Genomic DNA, 20,327 nt, shown 5'->3' with positions numbered 1-20,327 from the left:
AGCCCCCCAGGCGCCCTCTCGACTTTTGAAGGATAATCTTGCAGGGTACCAAATTCTAGGGTGGTAGCTTTTCTCTCAGCAACTTCAATACTTGGCTCTTGCATTGCTTGCGTGATTTCTGAGGGGGGTCTGATGTAATTCTTGTATTTGTTCCTCTACACATAAAGTGTTTTTTCCCTTTGGCTTATTTCAGCCTTTTTTTTTCCATTTTCTTTTATTTTCTCCAATTTGGTTATGATCTTCCTTGATGCAGGTTTTGGGTGTTTGTTCTGGCAGCGTTCTCTGGGCTTCCTGGGTCTGTGACTTTAAATATTTTTTGTGTTTCTTTTTCTCTTTCTGACGTTCTCATTAAGCATGTGTTATACCTTGTGGTTGTCCATTGTCCTTCAACTCTTGTTTGTTCTCTTGTGGGTTTTTCCAGTCTTCTTCTCTCCCTGTGTTTCGGTTTTGGACGATTGTGTTGAGCTGTCCTGAGGCCCAGAGATTCGTCCCTCGGCTGTGTCCAGGCCACTAACGAGCCCATCGGACACTTTCTTCATTTCTCTTATGGTGCGTGTGATCCCTGGCATTCCTTTTTCCGTCTTTGTTAGAATGTCATCTCTCTGCTTCAGTTTCCCCTGTCGTCTTGTGTACTGTCTGCTTTTTCCATTAGACCTCTTGACATCATCACTTATCGTTGTTTTAAACCCTCGTCTGCTAACACCAGCGTTCCTGCCGTACCTGAGTTCTGACACTTGCTCTTCCTGTTCACGATTGTTCGGCCACTTGGAGTCCCTTGGGACTCCAGATGCGTTTTAGGGTGTGTTTCTCTGCTCCGGCCAAAGACGCCCGCGGGATTTTGACATGTATCGCGCTGATTTTGTAGGTTGCTTTGGGAAGTACTGACGCTTGAGCAGTGTCAAGTCTTCCCGTGAATGAAGATGGGACGTGTTTCTATTTATTTAGGTCTTCTTTAATTTCTTCCAGCAGTCTTTTGTAGTTCACTTGTCCTTAATAGTCTCAAGACTGAACTGTCACAGAGTTCAGAACTCAGAGAGCCTCCTGACCTGACGCAGCCTCGTGATCCAGAGGTGACTGGGAGACCCGAGAGACAGGAACGTGTCAGGTTTCTGTGGGCAGACCTAGAGAGAACCCAAGTCCCCTTCCCGTGGCACTGGTCCGGAAAACTCTCAGAGGTAGAAAATAGTAAATAGTATGGATTTCTAGTAATAGTAATAGTCCGATCAGATATATAGCACCAGCACTCATAGTGGGTGACTGAGTATTATCGTTGAAGAGCTCTTGTGCGCTGCCTGTGTTGGAAGTGAACTGCTCTTGGTGTTTGTCCGTCTCCGTGCTGAGGGCCGCCATTGGTAGGGAGGTCGTGTGCTAGAGCACCTCATGCTCAGTGTGGAGAGATTTTCACTTAAAGTGAAGACAGAATTTCAGAACACCACACCCTTTAACTTTCTTGACACCTGGCATGTTGTGGATATGCTAGGAAGAGAACACACTAGCGGATGTCAGAACAGGAGCTTTCTGGACCTTTCGTTCTTGAGTGGACCCTCCTGGGGTTCTGTGCCCTGTTCAGACGTCATGGTGACGTCACGTGACCTTCTTTTCATGAGCGCTTGTCCTGTGGATGTCTTGCACTGACTTCTTTAATAGAGCACTGGGAGCCATTTTCTGCCACACACCAGCTCCTTCCTGGAGACCCCGTGGCCATGCTGGGGCACTTGTCTTCCTTCACAGGGCTGCGTGCTCTGGTACGGGACTCTGGCTTGAGCGACAGCACTGAGTTTGCTTTTCCTTGCAGACCGTGCCACTCTAGGGCCCTGTGTGCTGACCCCTCGGCCAAGAAGTGCTTGGTCATGGACGCAGATGACGAGGCAGTCCTGAACCTCATTGCTGAGTGCGAGTGGGACTTGAGCAACCCTCCTGGGAGCACAAGTTCCAGCCAGAGGGAGCGAGAGGCCGACCTCCGTAGTTCTCAAGGTAAGCTGCTACTCCACCGCGAAGGCCCAGTGGGCCCAGCCTGTGCTGGGAGCTAGCCGTCTCTGGCCTCCTGATACACAGCTGTGCTTTCCAGAAAATGGACCTTTTCCTGGCGAATCCTCATGACGTCTCTGTGAACTTGAAAATACTAGTGGTTTGGATTCTAGAATTGTGACAGATGATGTCACTGTAATTGAATATATAGTTCTGCATGTGTGGCTGTTCAAACGTCCTTCCTCGGGTAGACCACGATTTTACTTACAGGCAGACCCAGAAATTCAGAGTAGACGGGTGAAGTGTCCTGTGGTTGGTGACACTGGTGTCCGTCCCCACTGCGAGGGGTGTTCACTTGGCTTAAGAGACGTGTGGTGCTCAGCCGGCCAGGTTCAGGGCTTTAGACCCGACTCGGACGTCGGGAGGTCTTTGCGGCATGCGGGCTTCTCTACAGGCTTTGCTCGGGGCCTCCCTTTTCCACCAGGCCTTGTGTAGGCCAGCTCGTTCCTTCTGTTGCAAGTTTCTGAGAAATTTTCTTGAAGACAGCAGGTTAAGGCATTAATTTAGGCTAGAATCCCAGGACTCCCCAGCTGACACGAGGACATCTGCCCGGTGGGTGTCCTCGCCAGCTCGTCGCGGTCAGTCTTTTCAGGTGTGGCCCTCCTGGGCGCGTGGTCGGGCCTCCTCGCCGTTCTCACGCACACTTCCCTGAAGACCGCTGGGGGGACGCTTCTGCTCCCATCTGTTCCCCTCCGGGTTTCTCTTCTTTGTCTTGGGTCAGAAGAGTTCTTTCTCTGTGGTTCTCTTCGTGCAAGGCCTTTCTCAGCTGTAAGTGCCGCAGCCTCCCCTTCTCCGGCCCGCCTTGTGTGTGCCCGACCGCGCTCGAAGAGAAGCGGCTCTCGCCGCCCAGCTTCTGCGTTCTGTTCTCTCTGTGGTTTGTGCTTTCTGGTGTGCGCTTGCTTTGCAGGAGATCTCCGTCTGCCCACGCCTGTGAAGAGGCTGCCTTCTCAGTCGGAAACTGTGGCACACCCGTTGATTCCGTTGACGAGCCTCTCTGCGTTCGGCCAGTGTTGGGTCGCTTGTCGCGTCTGCGTGCTGGCGTGGCGCCGACCTCCTCCCGCAGCCGCGCCGTCTGTGCTAAGGCCAGGCGGGGCGAGTCCACCTGCACTGTCCCTTTTTCTTGTTTAGTTGGGTCCCGGATAGCTGTCACACGCTGTCAGAAGGTAAAGATGGAATTTCTGATGAAATAAAACTTCGAATGTTTTTTAATAAAATAGAATCCAGACATCTGTTGAGCCCTCGGTCAGCACAGCCTCAGTGTGGGGACTCCATCAGGGCGGGCCATGAGAAGAGGAAGGGCAGCTCTCGAGGCTGTGGTCCAGAAAAGAGGCTTCAGGACCAGTGCTGGGGGGAGCCGCCCCCGCAGTGTGGACAGCACGTGCACTTCACCCCACACCCGGGTGAGCAGTCCCGCGCTTCCAGCCCCTTCTCCTATAAGCCTTTGTAATTCCCAAATGCTAGATTTTTTCTCACTTTTTTGTTGTGCATGTTAAAGTACTTTCGGGTGGGTTGTCCGTGTGCGTGTGCATATATGCATGCATGCACCCGGGCACACACACGCACGATCACCTTTTTCAGTGCAGGCACTGGTCGCTGTGGCCAGAGAACTCGGTCTGCTGAGGGCTGCGTTCTGCCTCCCTTACAGTTTCCGCAGACATGGGGGACTCGACCCTTTCTCAGAAGTCCAGTTTGTCAGCACAGAAGGGGTTAAATTCATTGCCCGCTCCTGAGAAGTACAGAAAGCGAAGACCGCCTGGCAGGAGACCCCAGGCTCCCGCAGACCAGGAGGGCCTGAGACGCCTGCAGAGGCCGACCGTGTCGTCGAGCCCCGAGGAGACGCTGAGCCGGCAGAGTGGCTCGGAGGGCCGGAGCGAAAGGACCTTGTCTCCCTCAGAGGTGTCGGAGCCCGAGGACGAGGAGCCCTGCGGCAGGAGCAGCACCGGAGAGGTGAGCGCGGGAGCCACGCGGGACTGGGTGGTGAGGCGGGGCTGCTGTAGCCCTTCTGTGTTCCCCCGCCCACCCCTGCCCTCGCCGGCCCCCGCCGCAGAAGCTTGTGCGCTGGTCTCCCCGCAGCACCGCGACATCGTGGTCTGTCGCAGGTGTGCTTCCAGGCTCCATGGCCCCTCCCGCCGCCCTCGGCGCTTTGAGGCGAGAGTGTAGGCACAGGCAAGGGGCGATTGTCTGTGCTTGTCTCAGAGGCGGAGTCCGTCCGCTTGGCCAGGGCGCCGTCAAGGGTCCTGGTGTGGCAGTGTCCTGCACGTGCACCCTGTGGTTTTCCAAAGGCCTCATCCTGCGCAAGGACGGAGAGTCCTTCCAGCCTCTCAGTGACCCAGAGCCACGTGCGCGCTGACTCGGCTGCCGTTGTCCCTGGGCTTGTTGGAGACGGAGGCACGAAGTGCTGGGAATTGGGGCCCCCCGCGGGCGGCACAGAGCAGACTGTGTGGCATGGCGGTCTGGCCCGTCACTGCTTTAGCAGACATGAGGAGCTGGCCTCCCGCGGGGTTGGTTAGGGGAGCGATTTTGCTTCCTGTGGTCGGTCCCGAGTTGCAAACAGGGAGAAAAATCAGGAGAGCCATCACTTAACTGATCGAGTTCTGGCCACGGGGCCGGTTGTTACAGGGGTCATGGTTTGGCCTCCTGGCTGGTTGCTATAGGTCGAGGGTCAGAAGGCTGCTCTCCTAGAGGCTCTGGTCATGGCCTGTACGGTCAGTCTCTCACTGTCTGGATTGAAGACTGCAAAGGAAGAAAAATGAGGCTCTCTTTGAGATAGGAACATGCCTGGGCCCTTCCCGTGCCCCAGAGGCCTGGCCTCCCACTCTGCCCAGTGCAGAGCTTCGCCCGGAGAACTCGTGCAGGTGCTGTGGGGACTTAGCGTTTGCAGGCGTCGTGGAGTCCTTTGCGGCCTCGTGGAGACCATCCTCACAGCCGGCACTGCCCTGAGCTCCTCAGGTGGCAAACGGAAGCTTGAGTGAGCGCATTGAGGATGCTGGCTCTGTCACCCGTGCCTGAGGACAAGTGTCCAGACGTGGCTTCCGAGGGAGGTGTTAGTGCCCGGTGCTCCCTGGGACACTCAGCCTTAGCTTTTTGGGCGAGGGCCAGGCTTTCGTGTCTTCATGCTGCCCCACCCCCCGTGGGACCTTGGGCAGAGCGTGCTTGCCTGCTCGGCTCTTCCTGGGGGGCCTGGGGTGGGCGGTGGCGGCAGGCGTTGAGGAGCTGTCCCCGCTGGAGTGGCTTTACCTGCCTTGCCTCCTTGCCGGGTCTCTGCTCTTCGGAAGTTCCTCAAGTGGAAAAGCCCTCTGGAGGTTAGCTCACTGCAGAGCCCTAAGTGGGGCTCTCCCCAGCCCTCTGCTTGGAGCTGCTTCCTGGGGACCTGGGACTAACCTGCGTCCCAGCTCTGGGACGGCCCAGAGACAGATGTGAGCTTCTGTGCCCTCCCTTGCCAAATCCCCAGACTCTTAGGAAGTGGGCAGCAGAGCAGAGGCCGTCCCCCTTTCTTTGATAATTTTTCTAAATTATCAAATTTAATAATTTATCTAAATTTCTAATTTATCTAAATAATTTCTGAAAGGAGGAAAAGCGAGAGATGAAGTGCACGCTGACATAGCCCTGGTGGGATGGGCCTGGATGGGGTTGTGATGGTCTCTCCTGGCAGCCCTTCTGCCCACACCGTCCTGGCCTGACCGCCATCTGGGCCAGCGTGTGACATCATTCCATTCAGGGCTTTCCAGGTGCCCGCGGCTGTTGAGGCCGAGACTGGCTCTGATGGGTCTCCAGCCTCCGGGGTCCCTGTGGAGTGGTTCGAGAGGGCCCAGAGCAGGCCATTGTGGGAGCTGTCACAGCCTTAGAGCTTAAACCGTGATGTGGATTTCATGACCATCATCTCGGTATGACTCCTTCTCATGGACCCTTTAGTTCCTCCTGGAGCAGGGACGTCACCGGAGATGCACATCCTGTGCCACCTCGGCAGCCTGTGGCCTCTGGATGGCCCTGTGCCCCACCTGTCTGTGGGATGCGGGTGTCCGCCTGAGGCATGGAGGGCACCAGGAGGGCCTGGGTCAGGGGCTTTGCATCAGGCAGTAGCTCCTGGTCCAGGATCACGGCTCTCTCTCCATTGCAGGTGGTCCCCAAACTGTCCTCTGCTGTGCCTCCCGGGAAGAAGGCTGCGCTGGAGGTGGCACTTCTGGAGGCGCTCCTTGACCTGGTGGACAGGTACTGGAGCGGCTGCAAGTCCCTGCATGACAATGAGGTGTTCCGGGGTGAGTCGTGAAGGATGGTCCACGCAGACCCGCACTCGGGGCCCCTCCGGGCTGCATTCCATTTGCACGTGCCGGTCTTCTGCTGACTTCTCTCTGGGGCCCACACTCTGTTCGCTCCTCCCCGCTGGCCGTCACTGTCCGCACTGCACTGCACAGAGCATCTGGACAGCCTCCCACAAAAGCAACTGGTGGCTTCCGTGGGGTGCAGGACATGAGGGGTGTCGTGCAGGCCTCTGGCTGTTGGTTTTCCCACCTGCTGGCACCCTGGGGTTTACGGAGATGCCCGGTCACCTGGTTTTGTTGGAGATGCTGTTCACAGATATTTGACCCTTGTTGTTCTGTTTTATGGAAAGGTTTAGAAGGATCAAAAAGCTACCGCTATTTCTTTTGCACCCTCTGAACATGTGATTGTGTGCAGGGCCCTGGTTTGCTGAGTTTTCACTGGGAATGAGGCACGGGGGGTGGCCCCTTCCCAGGGAGGACTTGGCTTTGCTTCTGCCGGTGTCGGGTGCAGGAGCGCACTACACACCCTTCGTCCGGAATGTGAGATGCCGCACCCTGGGGTGGCAGTTGTCTCTTTCTCCCACAGCCCAGGGTTCAGCCTTCAGGGTCCCAGAGGGAGCAGGAGCTTGCCGACAGGTCTTTCCTGTCTGTGGACTGCGGGCCCTGCCGGAGCTGAGCTGTCGTGGCCCTTTAGCTTCTCCTCCTGCAGTCAGGACTCCCCGAGGAGCTGGAGCCTGCGGCTCCTCGTCCCGTAAACCGCACCCTTTCTCCCGGTCGTGCAGCTGCCAGACTGGGTTTGGGGTCCAGGCCAGCAGCAGGTGGTGCGGTGGAAGAGAGCGCAGCAGGCCACTAGGTCATCCAGCCAAACTGTCCAGTCATGGCCTTCTCTTCAGGGACACCTTTGCTGTCAAATAAAACTGTTTTCCTGTCTCTCCACCTCCCGTCCGTGATTGGACGAGTGGACATACAGAGGCCTGAGTGAGGTGCTGTCACTGGTACGCGTGTGCCTTTGCCAGGCTCCTTGCTGGTCAGTGTTTCCAAGGCATGTAGTCTGTGTCGTTCAAGATGTATGAGCGGATCTCGTTTATGCTTCGTCCTTCCAACATAAATGCCGTCCAACATTTGGTTTTTACTCCTAGCTCAGGCAAGACATATTTTGTCCTCGGTGCATGCATTAGCAACGACTCAGGATAGTTCAACAAGTGTGAGTGAAGAAATGAGCTTCCTTAAGCTGGAGAATAAGTCTCTGCAGAAGCGCCTTGCTGAGCAGCAGCGGTACCGCGCGAAGATGGGCGAGCTGGTGTCGGACCTCAGCGAGGCGCGGAAGCAGATGGTAAGGAAGCGCGCCTTCGTGTTACTTCCGTCCGTGCGTGCATAGGGTAGGGGCACTGTTTCGACACCATGGATAAGAGGAACACTTCCGGGACGCCTGGGTGTATCAGCAGGTTGAGCCTCTGCCTTCAGCTTGGGTCATGATCCTGGGGTCCTGGGATCGAGCCCCGCATCGGGCTCTCTGCTCAGCGGGAAGCCTGCTTCCCCTCTCTCTCTGCCTGCCTCTCTGCCTGCTTATGATCTCTGTCAAATAAAAAAAATCTTTTTAAAAGGTCGGGGGGGACGCTTCCCCTTAGCTGCCATCAGGCCGTAGCAGCAGGGCTCCCAGCCCCCTGCCCCCAGGCACAGCCTCCTGCTGCCTCCCAAACCCTGCACAACCGGGGTGTGAAGATCCCAGCTAGCCCTGCCTCTCCTGTGTGAGAGGCCGCGTCGGGGTGAGAGCACAGATGAAGCTGGGCTTGAGGTAGAGATTTTGTGGCCCCGGTGCTCCCTGGCCCAGGCTGTCTAGACCACTGGTGAGAAAGGTCCCAGTTAGCTGGGTGATCCTGGTCCCTGCCGCGGTCCTGCCTGCACCAGCCGCACGGGCCCCGTGATGTGCTCTTGGACCGGAGGGACTTCCTCCACCAGGTGGTGCCCAAGGGCTGCCAGCGCCGGCACAGCCAAGCCTTTTAGCTGGGCAGGGCTGTCCCTGTCCTTCCTGACCTCAGGATAAGACCGTTACGTCTCAATGCCGTGTTAAAAAAATGGAAAGATCTCGAACAACCTAATTTTATGCCTCGAGGAACTGGAAAAAGAAAAGCGAACTAAACCCCAAAGTTAGCAGGAGGTAGGAAGGAAATTGTAAGCATCAGAGCAGAGACAAATCAAATAGGGAATTAGAGAAATAATGGGGGAGAAAAACTAAGTTGAGCTTTTGAAAAACATACACAAAATCCACAAGCCCTTAGCTAGACTAAGAAAAAAAAGACTTAAAGTCACAAATGAAAGAGGAGACATCACAGGGGGTGCCTCAGAAGTAGAGGGTCATAAGGGAGTGTTACGGGTGCTCGTAAAGGGAGCACACTGGGCAGCCTCGGAAAAAATGGGTGAATTCCCAGAGACTACATCCTGCCAAGACCACATCAAGAAAATGAAGGGTGCACCCGGGTGGCTCAGTTGGCTAAGAGTCGGACTCTTGATTCTGGCTCAGGTCATGATCTCAGGGTCATGAGGTCAAGCCCCATGTTGGGCTCTATTTGGGATTCTCTCTGTCCCTCGGCCTCTTCCCACTGCTCCTGTGTGTGCACCACTACCCACCCCCCAAAGAAGAAGAAGGAAAGTCTGAACAGACCAATAACAAGAAAGGAAATTGAGCGATAATAAAAAACCTCCCAAAAAAGAAGAGCCCAGAACCAAATGGCTTCATGGCATAATGCTACTGCATATTTCAGGAAAAGTTAATACTCTTTCATAAACGCTTCCCGAAGACGGAAGTAGAGGGAACACTTCCATATCCATTTGCGAAGCCAGCATCACCCTGAAAGCAAAAAAGGAAAAACCCCACAAGAAATAGAGGCTAATATCTCTGATGAACATAGTTTAATATGTTCCACAGTAAAGTACTAGGAAATCAAATTCAAGAACACATCAAAAAACGTATATACTACTACCAAGTGGGATTTCCTCCTGGAGCGCAAGGTGGGTTCAAAATGCTCTTTAATGCAGCACATAAACAGAGGGAAGGAGCAGAACTCTACAGTCGTCTCAATAGAAGGGGAAAAGCATTCGACAAAGCTCGTCATTCCATCCATGGTAAAAAGTTTCAAGAAAATAGGTAGATAAGAAGGTTTCCTCAACACCCTAAAGGCCACTTAAGACAAGGCCACAGCTATCCTGTGATCGGTGGGGGAAAACCAAACCTTGCTTTCTGAGCTGAGAGCCACCACTGGACGCACACAAGCACTCCTGTGGGGCCTGCTCAGCCCGGCCCTGGCGGTGGTAGCAAGAGCACGCCGGAGAGGGAGAAGGAGGATCATCTGTTTGCGGAGGACAGGATTGCGTGTGTAAAAATATCTTTTTAATTTTGAAGATTTTATTTATTTGACAGAGATCATAAGTAGGCAGAGACGGGAAGCAGGGAGCCTGACATGGGGCTCGATCCCAGGACCCTGAGATCAGGACCTGAGCCAAAGGCAGAGCCTTAACCTGCTGAGCCACGCAGGCTCATATAAAAAATCTGTATTAAAAAATCTTAAAGCCTCACAACAACCACAAAAATGCCTTAGAACTAATAAATGTAGTGACGTTACAGGACACAACATCATAGAGATCAGTTGTTTCTTTATGCCAACAATTTATCTGAAAAGAAAACAACCCTATTTATGATAGCATCAAAAAGAATAAAGGACTTAGGAACACATTTAACCAAGGAGGTTAGAGATTCTAGCGCTGAGGAGTGTGAGCCGCGGATGAAACAGGTCAAGGACACAGACGGAAGAATATCCCATGTCCGTAGATTGGACAATCAATAGTGTTTGAAAGCCCACACTACTGCAGGTAAGCTACAGATTCAGTGCGATCCCCATAAAGATTCCAGTGGCTTTTTTTGCAGAAATTAAAAAGAAATGTAAAATTTAAATAACTGTTTCTCTTAGAATTTGCATTCTCCTTTTTCTATTTTTGTGAAAGGTCTCCAGTGGCCAAAGCAGTCTCTAAAAAAAAAAAACAAAGTTGGAGATCTCCAACTCCCTTATTTCAAATTCTTTTATGAAGGAAGCTCTGGTAAGGAAGCCAGCATGGTACTGGCGTCAAAACAGACAGGTGGATGACGGAACCGAAATCACCCCATAGATCACTGGGTACCAAGATACACAGCGGGGAGAGGACAGTTTCCTCAGTAAGTGGTGCTGGGGACACTGGGCCCTTAGCACCATCCACAGACGTCAACTCAGACTGGATTAAAGATTTAAATGTAAGACTTGAAAGTATAGAATTTCTAGGAAAAAAAAAACTCCACAAAGGCTCCTTGATAGGGTCTTGGCGATGATTTTTTTAATTTGACACCAAAAGTACAGGCAGGAAACGCAACGATGCTTTAACAGGTGAGGGTCCGTCAGAGGAGCCCGTGCCCAGCAGAGGAAGGTGTCCCCCACCTGAAACGGCGACCTGCGGGCTGGGAGGACACGGCTGCCAAGGGCTGGGAGGTGTTGCGGAGGGGCTGCGCCCTGGCTGCGGGGACTGACTAGGTCCAGGGCCGTAGCTGCCCGTGCCGGAGCGGGTCTGCGAGTTTGCCGTGACAGTAGCTTCGCGGTGCCGTCCTCACCGGGAGAACTGCTTGCTGTGCACGCAAAGGGACGGTCACCCGCCTGACCGTGTGGATGCGGCCGGTGCCCGCGCGTCTCCGGCAGCTTTTGTTTCGCGGTCTGTTGGGCCTCGTGCCAGAGAAAGCCCCGTTTGCCTCGCCGACTGTCGGGGCTGAGGTCTCGTGTGTGCGATCTGTTTGGTGGGCTCCTCCTTTAAAATGTCAGTTCTGACCGGTTGTGTCCTGTGGGCTGGGACGTCCCCGCCAGCCGGGTCTGAGCGTCCGCTGAGCCTCAGGGCGTGTGGGTCGCTGCCCAGCTGGTGACCCCGGAGTGCGGCCCCTTGGCAGCAGCACGTACTACCCGCCACTCGTGTGGTCGGGAGTCCCAGCGCTGCCAGGCTGTGCGTGCGACTCGGGCTCTAGCCGTCCCGGGGCCAAGGGGGCGGTGGGCCCTTTTGGAGGCTCGATGGAGGCAGGTGACCCCCGAGGCTCACACACAGGCAGCCTTGGCTCTGCGCACGGGGCCTCTCTTCAGGCCGCTGGCTGCCGGTCAGAGCCCGAGAGCACCGCTCCCGAGAAGGACGGGTCATCGCTGGTGCGTGCTGTGAGGGATAGGGTCTGGTGGGCCCACCCACGTGAGGGGAGCACCTTCGGGCCCTCTCGGGAGCCGCCCGCCCCAGCCTCTGCGACGGCCGTGTCTGCGGAAGGCGGGAGTGGGAGCAGCCGCAGGGTTGCTGCGGTCCGTGCCTCTGGCTCGGCTGAGGCTGTCTGTATTTTATGACCACGGCCACCTCAGAGATCCCCCACAAAGCTTTGCTTTTACAGAAAAAGATGAAAAGTAAAAACAGTGATCTCGGCTGCCTCACCTGGTCTGTAGACACGCGGCACGCTCTCACGCACCCGAGTGGTGAGCGCGTGTAGAACGGACCAGAGCCCCGTGAGCTTGTCCCGTAATTGCTGTGCAGAACGCCGTTTTCGTGGGCAGTACTGACCCGTGGGACACAGCATGGCCTGTTAACCATGAAAACAAAACACGGCTTTGGGGTTTGGCACAGATGTGTGGGTTACCCCCCGTTGCCCTTACGGGGCTGAGTTTGAGACCGGCGGAATCCGGGCAGACAGGCCCCAGGTGTCTGCTCCGGGTGGTGCAGTGTGACATGGAGGACGAGGCTCCTTGCCTCCGGCGGGGACCCTGAACCCCCGGGCTGCCCCCGAGCCCTGTTCCGTGCCCGTCTAAGAGCCGCCCGGGACGCCATCGGGAGCTGCTCCTCGCAGGTTCTGAAGGGCCCGTTGCCAGTCTTGCTGTCCTGCCTGCTGTGAAGACGCAGGTTCTGCGGTCGCGTCTCCTCCGGTCCTGATGTCCAGGGGACCGGCCTTAGCGGAGGCCTTGCTTTTGAGCCTTCCCGGCGTGGCTCCTGGCCGTGGCGCGGTGCATGCTGGAGTGTGATGGGTCCGTGCTCCTGCCCAGCCTCTGCGGAGACCTTCATCGGGCCCAGGCCCCAGCCCCTGCCCTCTAGGAACTCAGCACATTCTGGGGAGACCGGCCATGAGACTCAGCTGGCCAGGCAGAGTGTGTGTGCACACAGAGGGGCCGGTGCACGGGGTGGGCTCTCAGCAGGGAGAAAGAGCGTCGCAGTTTCCTGAAAACAAGGGACCCTGTCACCTGAGACTGAGACGCTCGCTCCCCTAGTGGGGATATGCCTGCTGGTTTCTGGGCAAGTGGAGACGCCCCCTGCTCTGGGCAGCAGGTGGCTTTGGGGGCCTGTGTCCCACCAGCTCTCACAGTGGTCTCCGTGACCTTCCCTCCCCTTCAGTCTCCGTGGCGTGCTGGGCATCGCCACCACCTCCGAGGGTGGGAAAGGCAGCCGCTGTCGGCAGCTCCCGCCTGTGCTGAGGACGGCAGGTAGGATCCCATGGGCTTGCGTGCTGAGGACAAGAGCAGAGCAGGGCTCCTGCGGGGAGGTGCCTGCCTTGGGGAGCACAGAGCCCTGGGATCTGCCTGTGCTTTTGCCCAAGAAATGAGCCTAGCAGGACCGCGCAGGGCTGGTGTGCCGCTGGGCTCTTGCTCCTGCTCCTTGAGCCGGGACGGGGAGCCGGGCTGTGGTGGCCACGGGACCTTCCTAGAGGAGCCCGGGCTCCAGCAGCACATCTCCCTCACCAGAGAAGCTGGGCACACAGCATGCCCCCGAGGGACCTGTGTCCCCTCTGAGCAACACTGCTGCTCAGCCGGGGGCCACTGATTTCTGTTGTTCACGTTGTGGTTTATCGGTTATGATACGCAGAGGCAAATGGATGTCTGGGGGTCTCAAAAGGTTTCCCTTGATTTTGTGTGTGCATTTCACTGAATCTGACTCCTCAGTTTCAAGTGGGCTGTTCTGTGTCCTTAGGATGACTTGAGACAACGTTTAGACAAATCTTTGGAGGAGAATAGCAGCTTGAAGGCTCTTTTGTTCAGCCTGAAAAAAGAAGCAAAAAACACAGACGCCACCACTACGTTAAACGTGCAGATCACCGGTGAGTCTGTAGTTCCCTCGCTAGGTTATTTGGTGGAAGGTGTGCGCCCACACCCTCGCTGATAGACTGCATCCACAGCTGCACGAGTCAGAACTCGGGTCCAGCAGGTGCTGGGAAGTGCGGCTAGACCCTCTGGCTCCCAAGAGCTGCTCCCGCAGGCCCCGAGCAGGGGCTCCCCCGAGCCTCCGGAGTGGGCCATGGGGGCGGTGGTGTGGCCGACGTGGGGGCCCCCGCCTGCCGCTCAGGGTACCGAGGGCCACACCTCTGCCGCCTGGCCCTCCGAGCGCAGCAGTGGTTCTCTGCGGCCACTGCTCCCGCCAGGCCCACGCCACTTCCCCTCCACTGTCTTCACTTCTGTTCCGACGTTTCTCCCACGGAGGGCGCGGAGGTTCCGACTCCGGGGTGTCGAGCGAGGAGCTGCTGGTGTGCGTCTTCTGTGAGCCCGTCTGGCTGTGAACCGCACGGTCCCTCGGACGCTTTCTCTTCCCTGAGGACCGGCTGCGGAGTGGTGTCTGGTTCTTACCTCCCAGGGTCCGAGAACTGCTCATGAAGGGCCTCAGGGCAGGTCTCACCAGGCGTCCCGCTGGGCTCGGTCACACGGGCGTAGCCGCGGACTGGACCATCGCCCGGGCTGGTCGTCTTGGCGACACGTCCGATTCCGTGCTCCTGTCGCGCTCTCCAGGGTTGGGTTGGGCACCGGATTTTTTTTTTTTAAATATTTTATTTAATTGTTTGATAGTGAGAAAGAGAGCGAGCGAGCACACACACAAGTAGGGGGAGCAGCAGGCAGAGGGAGAAGCAGGCCTTCTGCTGAGCAGGGAGCCTGATGCGGGGCTTGATCCCAGGACCCTGGAATCATGACCTGAGCCGAAGGCAGACACTTAACGACTGAGCCACCCAGGCGCCCCTGGGCAATGGATTTTTTGTCGCCTTTGCTCTAACTTTCAAGCAGACGCTTCTCCCTTCTCGCTGCTCTGGCTCCTGGGCTCCCCCTCGCTCGGCCGAGAGCCCAGGCCTCGCGCAGGCAGCTCTGCTCCTCTCCGGCGCTCGCTGTGCGGACTCGCTCTTCAGCTCGTTCTGAAGCCGCCCTCCCTGGTGTCGGTGTCCGGGTGTGGCTTCTGCACTGCGAGGACAGCCACTCTGTGCGGGGTCTGGCCTCTGCGGCTGGCCCGCTGGCGCAACTCGCCGTCCACGCTTCCAGGAGCGGCTCAGGCGGGGCTGCGACCTGCGCCCAGGCCCTGTCCAGCCGCCCGCTTCTCTCGGCGACCCAACCTGCCCGAGCCGGGCCCCTCACCAGCCTGTCCTCTGCAGCACAAGCCTCTCCTGGGGGCACTGGACGGGTCAGCCTCAAGGGGTCTGGGTGGCAGGGAGCCCCTGGTGTGACTTCTTAGAGGAGGCCGCACGGGTCCCTGGTTGCCCAGCAGGGGTTTCTTCTAAAAATGGGGGACCCTTCGTGGCTGCCCCATTGCTGACCGCCCCTCCCCTCCCACCGATGCGGCCGTCATGCCAGGCTGGCAGCAGTCTCATGCCTCGGTCTTGAGACTGCCTCACCCCAGGGGCAGGAACGTGGCCTACGTGGCTCTGGTTCGGTCATCGAGTTGCTCTTGTGTTGGCCTGGGGGCGGGGGGCCCTGGGGGATGCCGAAAGCACGCCCTCACTGCCGTCCCCCAGAATCCCGGGGCCCTGGGCTAGAGGGGCCGGCGGGAGAGAGGCCGAGGACGGGGGCCTCGTCCTAGCACTTTTAGGGCCCCTGGCCTCTGCCCTTGGAGCTGCCAGTGTCCTTGCTGTTCCTCCGCCGCACCTCCCGCTCTGGCTTTCCTGGACTCTGGTGTAGTTTCCTGCGCATTTATTTGGATCCTGGTTTTGGATTTCACAGCCAATAAAGAATAGATTTCTTTCCCTGTTGAGCTGGAAACTCAGAGACAGAAGTCATGCGGTTGGAATTCAGACACGGTGTGTCACTGATGCACGTGAGGCCAGAGTACACATCACAGACAGGTGGCCACTGCGGGCCGCTTGTTGCTTGTCCCCAAAGCTGCAGGCCCTCCCCTCGGGCGGAGCCCGCTGCCTGGTGGAAGACAGGGGCTGGACGCCCTTTCCTGCTGGGAGCGGGTCCCGGAGTGGGGGTCCGGCTGGCACCAGACCCACGTCTGCCCCTACTCCGTGCCCTCCATAGGACACTTGGTTCCCCAGGGATCTGGAGGGCAGAGGCCCACCGTTGTCTTGGAGCAGCTCACACGAACAGACCTTTTCCAAGCGGCACCGTTTTTCTCGCACCCTTGATCCGGCTTCAACTCCGGAGCCGCTGTAGGTTTCAGAACCTGCGGCTGAAGCTCGCTCAGACGTTCCGGCTTTTCCTCCAGGACTGCAGACGAGCGTGAAGAGGCTGTCCGGCGAGATCGTGGAGCTGAAGCAGCATCTGGAGCACTACGACAAGGTCCAGGAGCTCACGCAGATGCTGCAGGAGAGCCACAGGTGCCCGCGCGGGGGGTGCGGCTGGAGGCAGGGCCAGCCCTGGGCGCGGTGGGGCTCGGAGGTAGCCCGGCGGGTATCAGCGCGGGTGGGGTTCTGGGCCGCGTGGGTCTCTGCATTGACTGGGAACTTCCTGAGCTTCCACTTCTTAAGGTAAAGCGAGTCCCCTTGTTGCCACAGTGTTCTGGGAGGTGGAACTGTGAAGTGTGGCCAGGAGAGCTGAGGGGCACAGGAGGCTTGGGGAGATCCCCGGATGTCCTGGTCTGCCCAGAGTGGTTCTTGTCGGTCCCAGAACATGGAGACTCCCTCTTGAGCCCCGGTTGTGTGCTGCATGGGGAGAAAGGAGCTGGTGGTGTGGGGATGGTCGAGGCAGAACCCCAGATTTATTCAGAGAGTCGTGGGCCGGGCAGCGGGCGGAGGCTGGTGCAGGGAGCAGGTATGCCGCTGGGTGGGGTGGGGTGAGGACAGGCCGTCTGCACTCCGCGCCGGTGCGGAGCCTGAGCCCGACGCAGCCCGCTCTCCCTCCTCCGGCTGAGGCCACCACGCCTCCCCCAGGCTTGAGTGCAGGGTGGCCATTGGTGGAGCCAGGCCGTGACCTCTCAAGGAGTCAGCCCAGGTTACAGAGGGGAAGGGGCTTCCGAGAGTAGAGCCGCAGCAGAGAGAAGGGAAGGGTGGCCGTCACGGCTGCAGGGAGGGGGCAGTCGAGGCAGAATCGCTCCTAGAACCGGATGGCCCCCAGCTGCGCTGTGGTGGGCTCCCTGTGGATGGAGCCGGCGGGCCAGGGACTGTTTCCTGGTGCCTCCACAGGACGTCTGTCCGTGGGGGTGAGCGTCTGTGGGAAGACGGTCCCTTGTCCCTGCTCACTGGGGCCGAGGGAGTATGTACAGTGCCGCTTCCTTCCTAAGGTGCTTGTCGTGGTCGAAGTGGCTGAAAGCACCACAAGCCCAAGACTGGGTGACACTGTGACACGTTGAATGAGTAGGCCCCTTTACACTGGGCAGGAGCTACAGATACGCCAGACCAGGGTCTGTCTCTGGAGTTAGAACGTTGTTTGCTGACTGGACAGACTCGGGCAGTTTTCTCCCGGACAGGCGTGGCCACAGTGGCGGGGCGGTCCCCCATCGTGGGCTCTATTCCTCCACATGGCTCAGGGGCCCGGGGGCCCGGGGGCAGGGGTGCGGGTCAGACCCGGCGCCACCCTTGCCGGAGGGCACGAGCCCGTAGGAGGAGGCAGGGGGGTATCCACAGCACGGACCGTGCCCGGCCAAGTGAGCGAGGACGCTGCCGGCCGGGGTGGGGTGGAGGCAGCGGGCCGGACTTGGGGAGGGGCTCAGGTGACGTCCCCACCCCCGTGCTTTCCTCCAGCTCCCTGGTCAGCACCAATGAGCACCTCCTGCAGGAGCTGAGCCGGGTGCGGGCGCAACATGAGGTCGAGGTGGAGCAGCTGCACTGGAGCTACCAGGAGCTCAAGAAGACGCTGGCCCTGTTCCCGCACGGCCGCATCGGCCGCTAGCCCCGGCGCTGCGTGCGCCCTGCCCCGCCCAGCACAGCGGGGCCGCCGGTGCACCCGTGCGCTTGCTGGCGAGGGCCGGCTCTCCTGCTTGTCGCCACCTTGTGTGTGGAGACGTATTCGGGGCCCGTCGCTCAGTTTCCTGACACGTCCGAAGTCAGGATGGGTCGGTCTGTGGGGGAGTCCGCCCACGGCCGTGCGTGGCGTGGCCTCTGCGAAGGCCGGCGACCGGGGGTGTCGCTCCCCAGACTCCAGCGGCTGCTCACGTTTCCTGAAGCACAGCTGATTGTACCCAAAAAGATGATCTAAGCCCTTCACATGTTTTGAGACAAGAAACACTGATATATTTTGAGATCAACATTATTCATTTTTCATAAAATACTTGGAGATAAAGAAAACACCGTATTTTTCTCCCTGACGTAAAAGAGAATGGTGTCTGATGACTAAGTGATTCTGCGTGACACACAGCCCTTGTTTAATAAACGAATAGATTGTTTTAAAAAGTGGCTTTTTATAAATTATAACTTTTTCTCATTGAATCCTTTCCTAAAATCAGCTAGGCACCAAGTGCAGGAACAAATACGTTCCAAGACGTAATAAAAGGGACACTTAGAGGCCGGGGAAACAGGAGCAGTTCTGTTTGCCGACACGAACGTCCCACACAGAAGTATCTCTGTCGGCCTCTCCCGTCCCGTGTTGCTCTCTTGCTTACGGTGCATTTCAGAAAATTAGAGCGGAACAGGGCAAAATATTAGCTTTTTAGTTTGGAAGCTTCATATCTTGTGTAAATAAATACTTGCTTTCTTTGGTAAAACAGAGTAATTTTTTAAAATAGTGCTTAGCTCTCAAGGTTAATTGTGTTTCTCTTGTTTGAGTTTCATTGAGCTTCTTAGACCTGTGAGTTCATTTTCACCAAATATGGAGAAGTTTTGGCCACCATTTCTCTACAATTGTTATTTGGCCCAGCCTCCCTCCCGGGACCCCAGTGACACTCAGCCAGACACTTGTGGAGTCCTCACGCATCCCCGGACTCAGGTCTTGTTTCCCATCTTTGGTTCCTGGCTTCAATTTGGGTCGTCTCTACTGCCCTAAGCTGCATTTAGACCTGTAAATCTAGTGGATTTCTAATTCCAGAAATTAGGAATGTTTTTCGTTCTCAAATTTCACTTGGTTCTTTCCTATTAACTTTCTACGTCCTGTTACATTCGTGTGTCACCTCACTCCTGCCTTCACTGCAGGTGACTGCGGATGGCTCCCGCCGCCACGGGTCGTGCTGGTGCTCCGCCCCGTTGGCAGCGTGATAGTGTCTGTGGGTCCGTGTCTTCAGCACTTTGCTGTGCTCGTTCTCAGGGTGTGTGACCTGTGGTGCTTCTGTAGATGGCCTTTAGCAGGTTAAAGCAGCCCCTCCTGTTGCTAATCTGCTGACATGTTTTCATCATGAATGGGTTAAGCACAACGTAGTAATGCTGAGTTTCCCTTGCAAGCCTACTTTTGGATTTCGTTAGTATTTTGTATAGAATTTTATGTGATGGGTACACCACTCCGTATCTAACTTTTCATTATTTTAGTTCTCTGGGTCTCCACTTGCTCATTTGTAGGGTGAGGACACAGTACCAGGGTGTTGGGAGAAGTACGGGACAGTTACCCTCAGGTCCGAGGACTGGCCTGTCACAGCGCGCGCCGTGCAGTTGTGGGCCCCAACAGCGGTAACTAGTTCTGTCTCCCTGGGGATTTTCCTTTCTGCGGCCATCGTCCTCTGAATCTGTGCCGTTACACTGTCCCCAGGGAAAAGTTGGGTTGTGCATCCTTCCCGGCTCTCGGAGAATCTAGGACAGGTTGTCATTCTCTCTTCTCTCAATGGTTGGTGGAACTTGCTGAGGAAGTCAGTTGTGCCTGGAGTTTCCTTTGTGGGAAACCTTTGACTGTCGGTTCGATGAGATTTATGGTTAAAGGTTGTGGCAGAGCCTGTTCCCCCTGAGCACCCATCTGCTCCCTCCGGGGGCCAGCAACCCCCCCCCCCAGCTGGTTTGAGGCTGTGTGACTCGTTCTGAGTGGGACAGAGAAGAGCTACTGGGCCACGGGGTGGGGGGGCTGCCCTCCCCTTGGCGGCATTGCTGGCGGTGCCACAGACCAGCAGGCCTGTTTCTCTTCTTTTGGAAGAGATTCCCTCCTTGACCTTGGCTAGACTCCATCTGAGTAAGAAATAAATCTCATTGTGTCCAGCCGCTGAGGTTTGGGGTTTTCTACTTAGTAGTCACTTACCTAAGTCACAGGACAGTGCATGCTTTCCATTTCTGCTGGAGTTTTCATAAGGTCTCGATCGCCAAGATTGTGTTCAGATTGCCTGGTCTTCCAATGCTTTGGTGTAGCGATCTTTTCATGGCGTTTTAATGGCTTCAGCATTTGGGGTCCTGTCCCTGGGGCAGAGGCGCAGGGCAGTCATCCCTTAAGCAAGACCTTGCCGTTCAGGGAAAGAGATGCAGGCGAGAGACGGCTCTGCCTCAGCTCCCGAACCGGGGCACACTGGGGCGGCCCTAGCCGGCGGTGGCGCAGGCAGGACACGAGGCCCGCTGAGGGTTCCCAGGGCGCAGACGCGGCTCGGTGTGTGTCGCCCCGCCCCAGCAGCCTGTGTCCCGCTGCTCGGCCTGTGCCCTCCTCACTTCCTTTAAAACATCACCTGATCCCTTCTGTGCTGCTGGGTCAGCTGCCTCACGCGCAGACGTGTGTCCTTATGTCTCTTCTGTGACCGCACCCTCTCTGCGGTCGCCTTGGCCGGTGATTTTCCTCACCGCGCTCACCTCTCTGGGACTGGAAGCCGCGCGCCCTTTCTGGTGCCTTGTCACGGCGTGAGGCACCCGTCTGGTCCGGACCGCTGCCCTCCCGGGACACCCCCTCTGGTCTGCGTGGGACGCTTGTCCAGTGTTGGATGGGA

The 20,327-nt window shown here is 57.0% G+C and overlaps 1 protein-coding gene across 5 annotated transcripts in view; it reads left to right on the top strand.

The window, feature by feature from the left end:
• The window catches only part of CEP72 (centrosomal protein 72), a 31,635-nt gene extending 13,737 nt beyond the window's left edge, over positions 1 to 17,898 (top strand). For 4 of the 5 annotated variants that reach the window (XM_082724588.1, XM_082724589.1, XM_082724591.1 and 1 more), the window contains 8 exons: positions 1,796 to 1,974; positions 3,246 to 3,428; positions 3,674 to 3,975; positions 6,146 to 6,284; positions 7,427 to 7,620; positions 13,287 to 13,413; positions 15,777 to 15,888; positions 17,251 to 17,898. In XM_082724588.1, the coding sequence (XP_082580714.1) occupies positions 1,796 to 1,974; positions 3,246 to 3,428; positions 3,674 to 3,975; positions 6,146 to 6,284; positions 7,427 to 7,620; positions 13,287 to 13,413; positions 15,777 to 15,888; positions 17,251 to 17,398 (1,384 nt within the window). In that variant the 3' untranslated portion in view covers positions 17,399 to 17,898. The remainder of the gene's footprint in view (positions 1 to 1,795; positions 1,975 to 3,245; positions 3,429 to 3,673; positions 3,976 to 6,145; positions 6,285 to 7,426; positions 7,621 to 13,286; positions 13,414 to 15,776; positions 15,889 to 17,250) is intronic. The other variant, XM_082724590.1, reaches the window with a different exon arrangement.
• Positions 17,899 to 20,327: the final 2,429 nt, after the last annotated feature.

This window comes from Mustela nivalis (assembly GCF_964662115.1).
Source record: "Mustela nivalis genome assembly, chromosome: 3".
NCBI classification, from domain to species: Eukaryota; Metazoa; Chordata; class Mammalia; order Carnivora; family Mustelidae; genus Mustela; species Mustela nivalis.
This window is presented reverse-complemented; position numbering and strand designations above follow the sequence as displayed.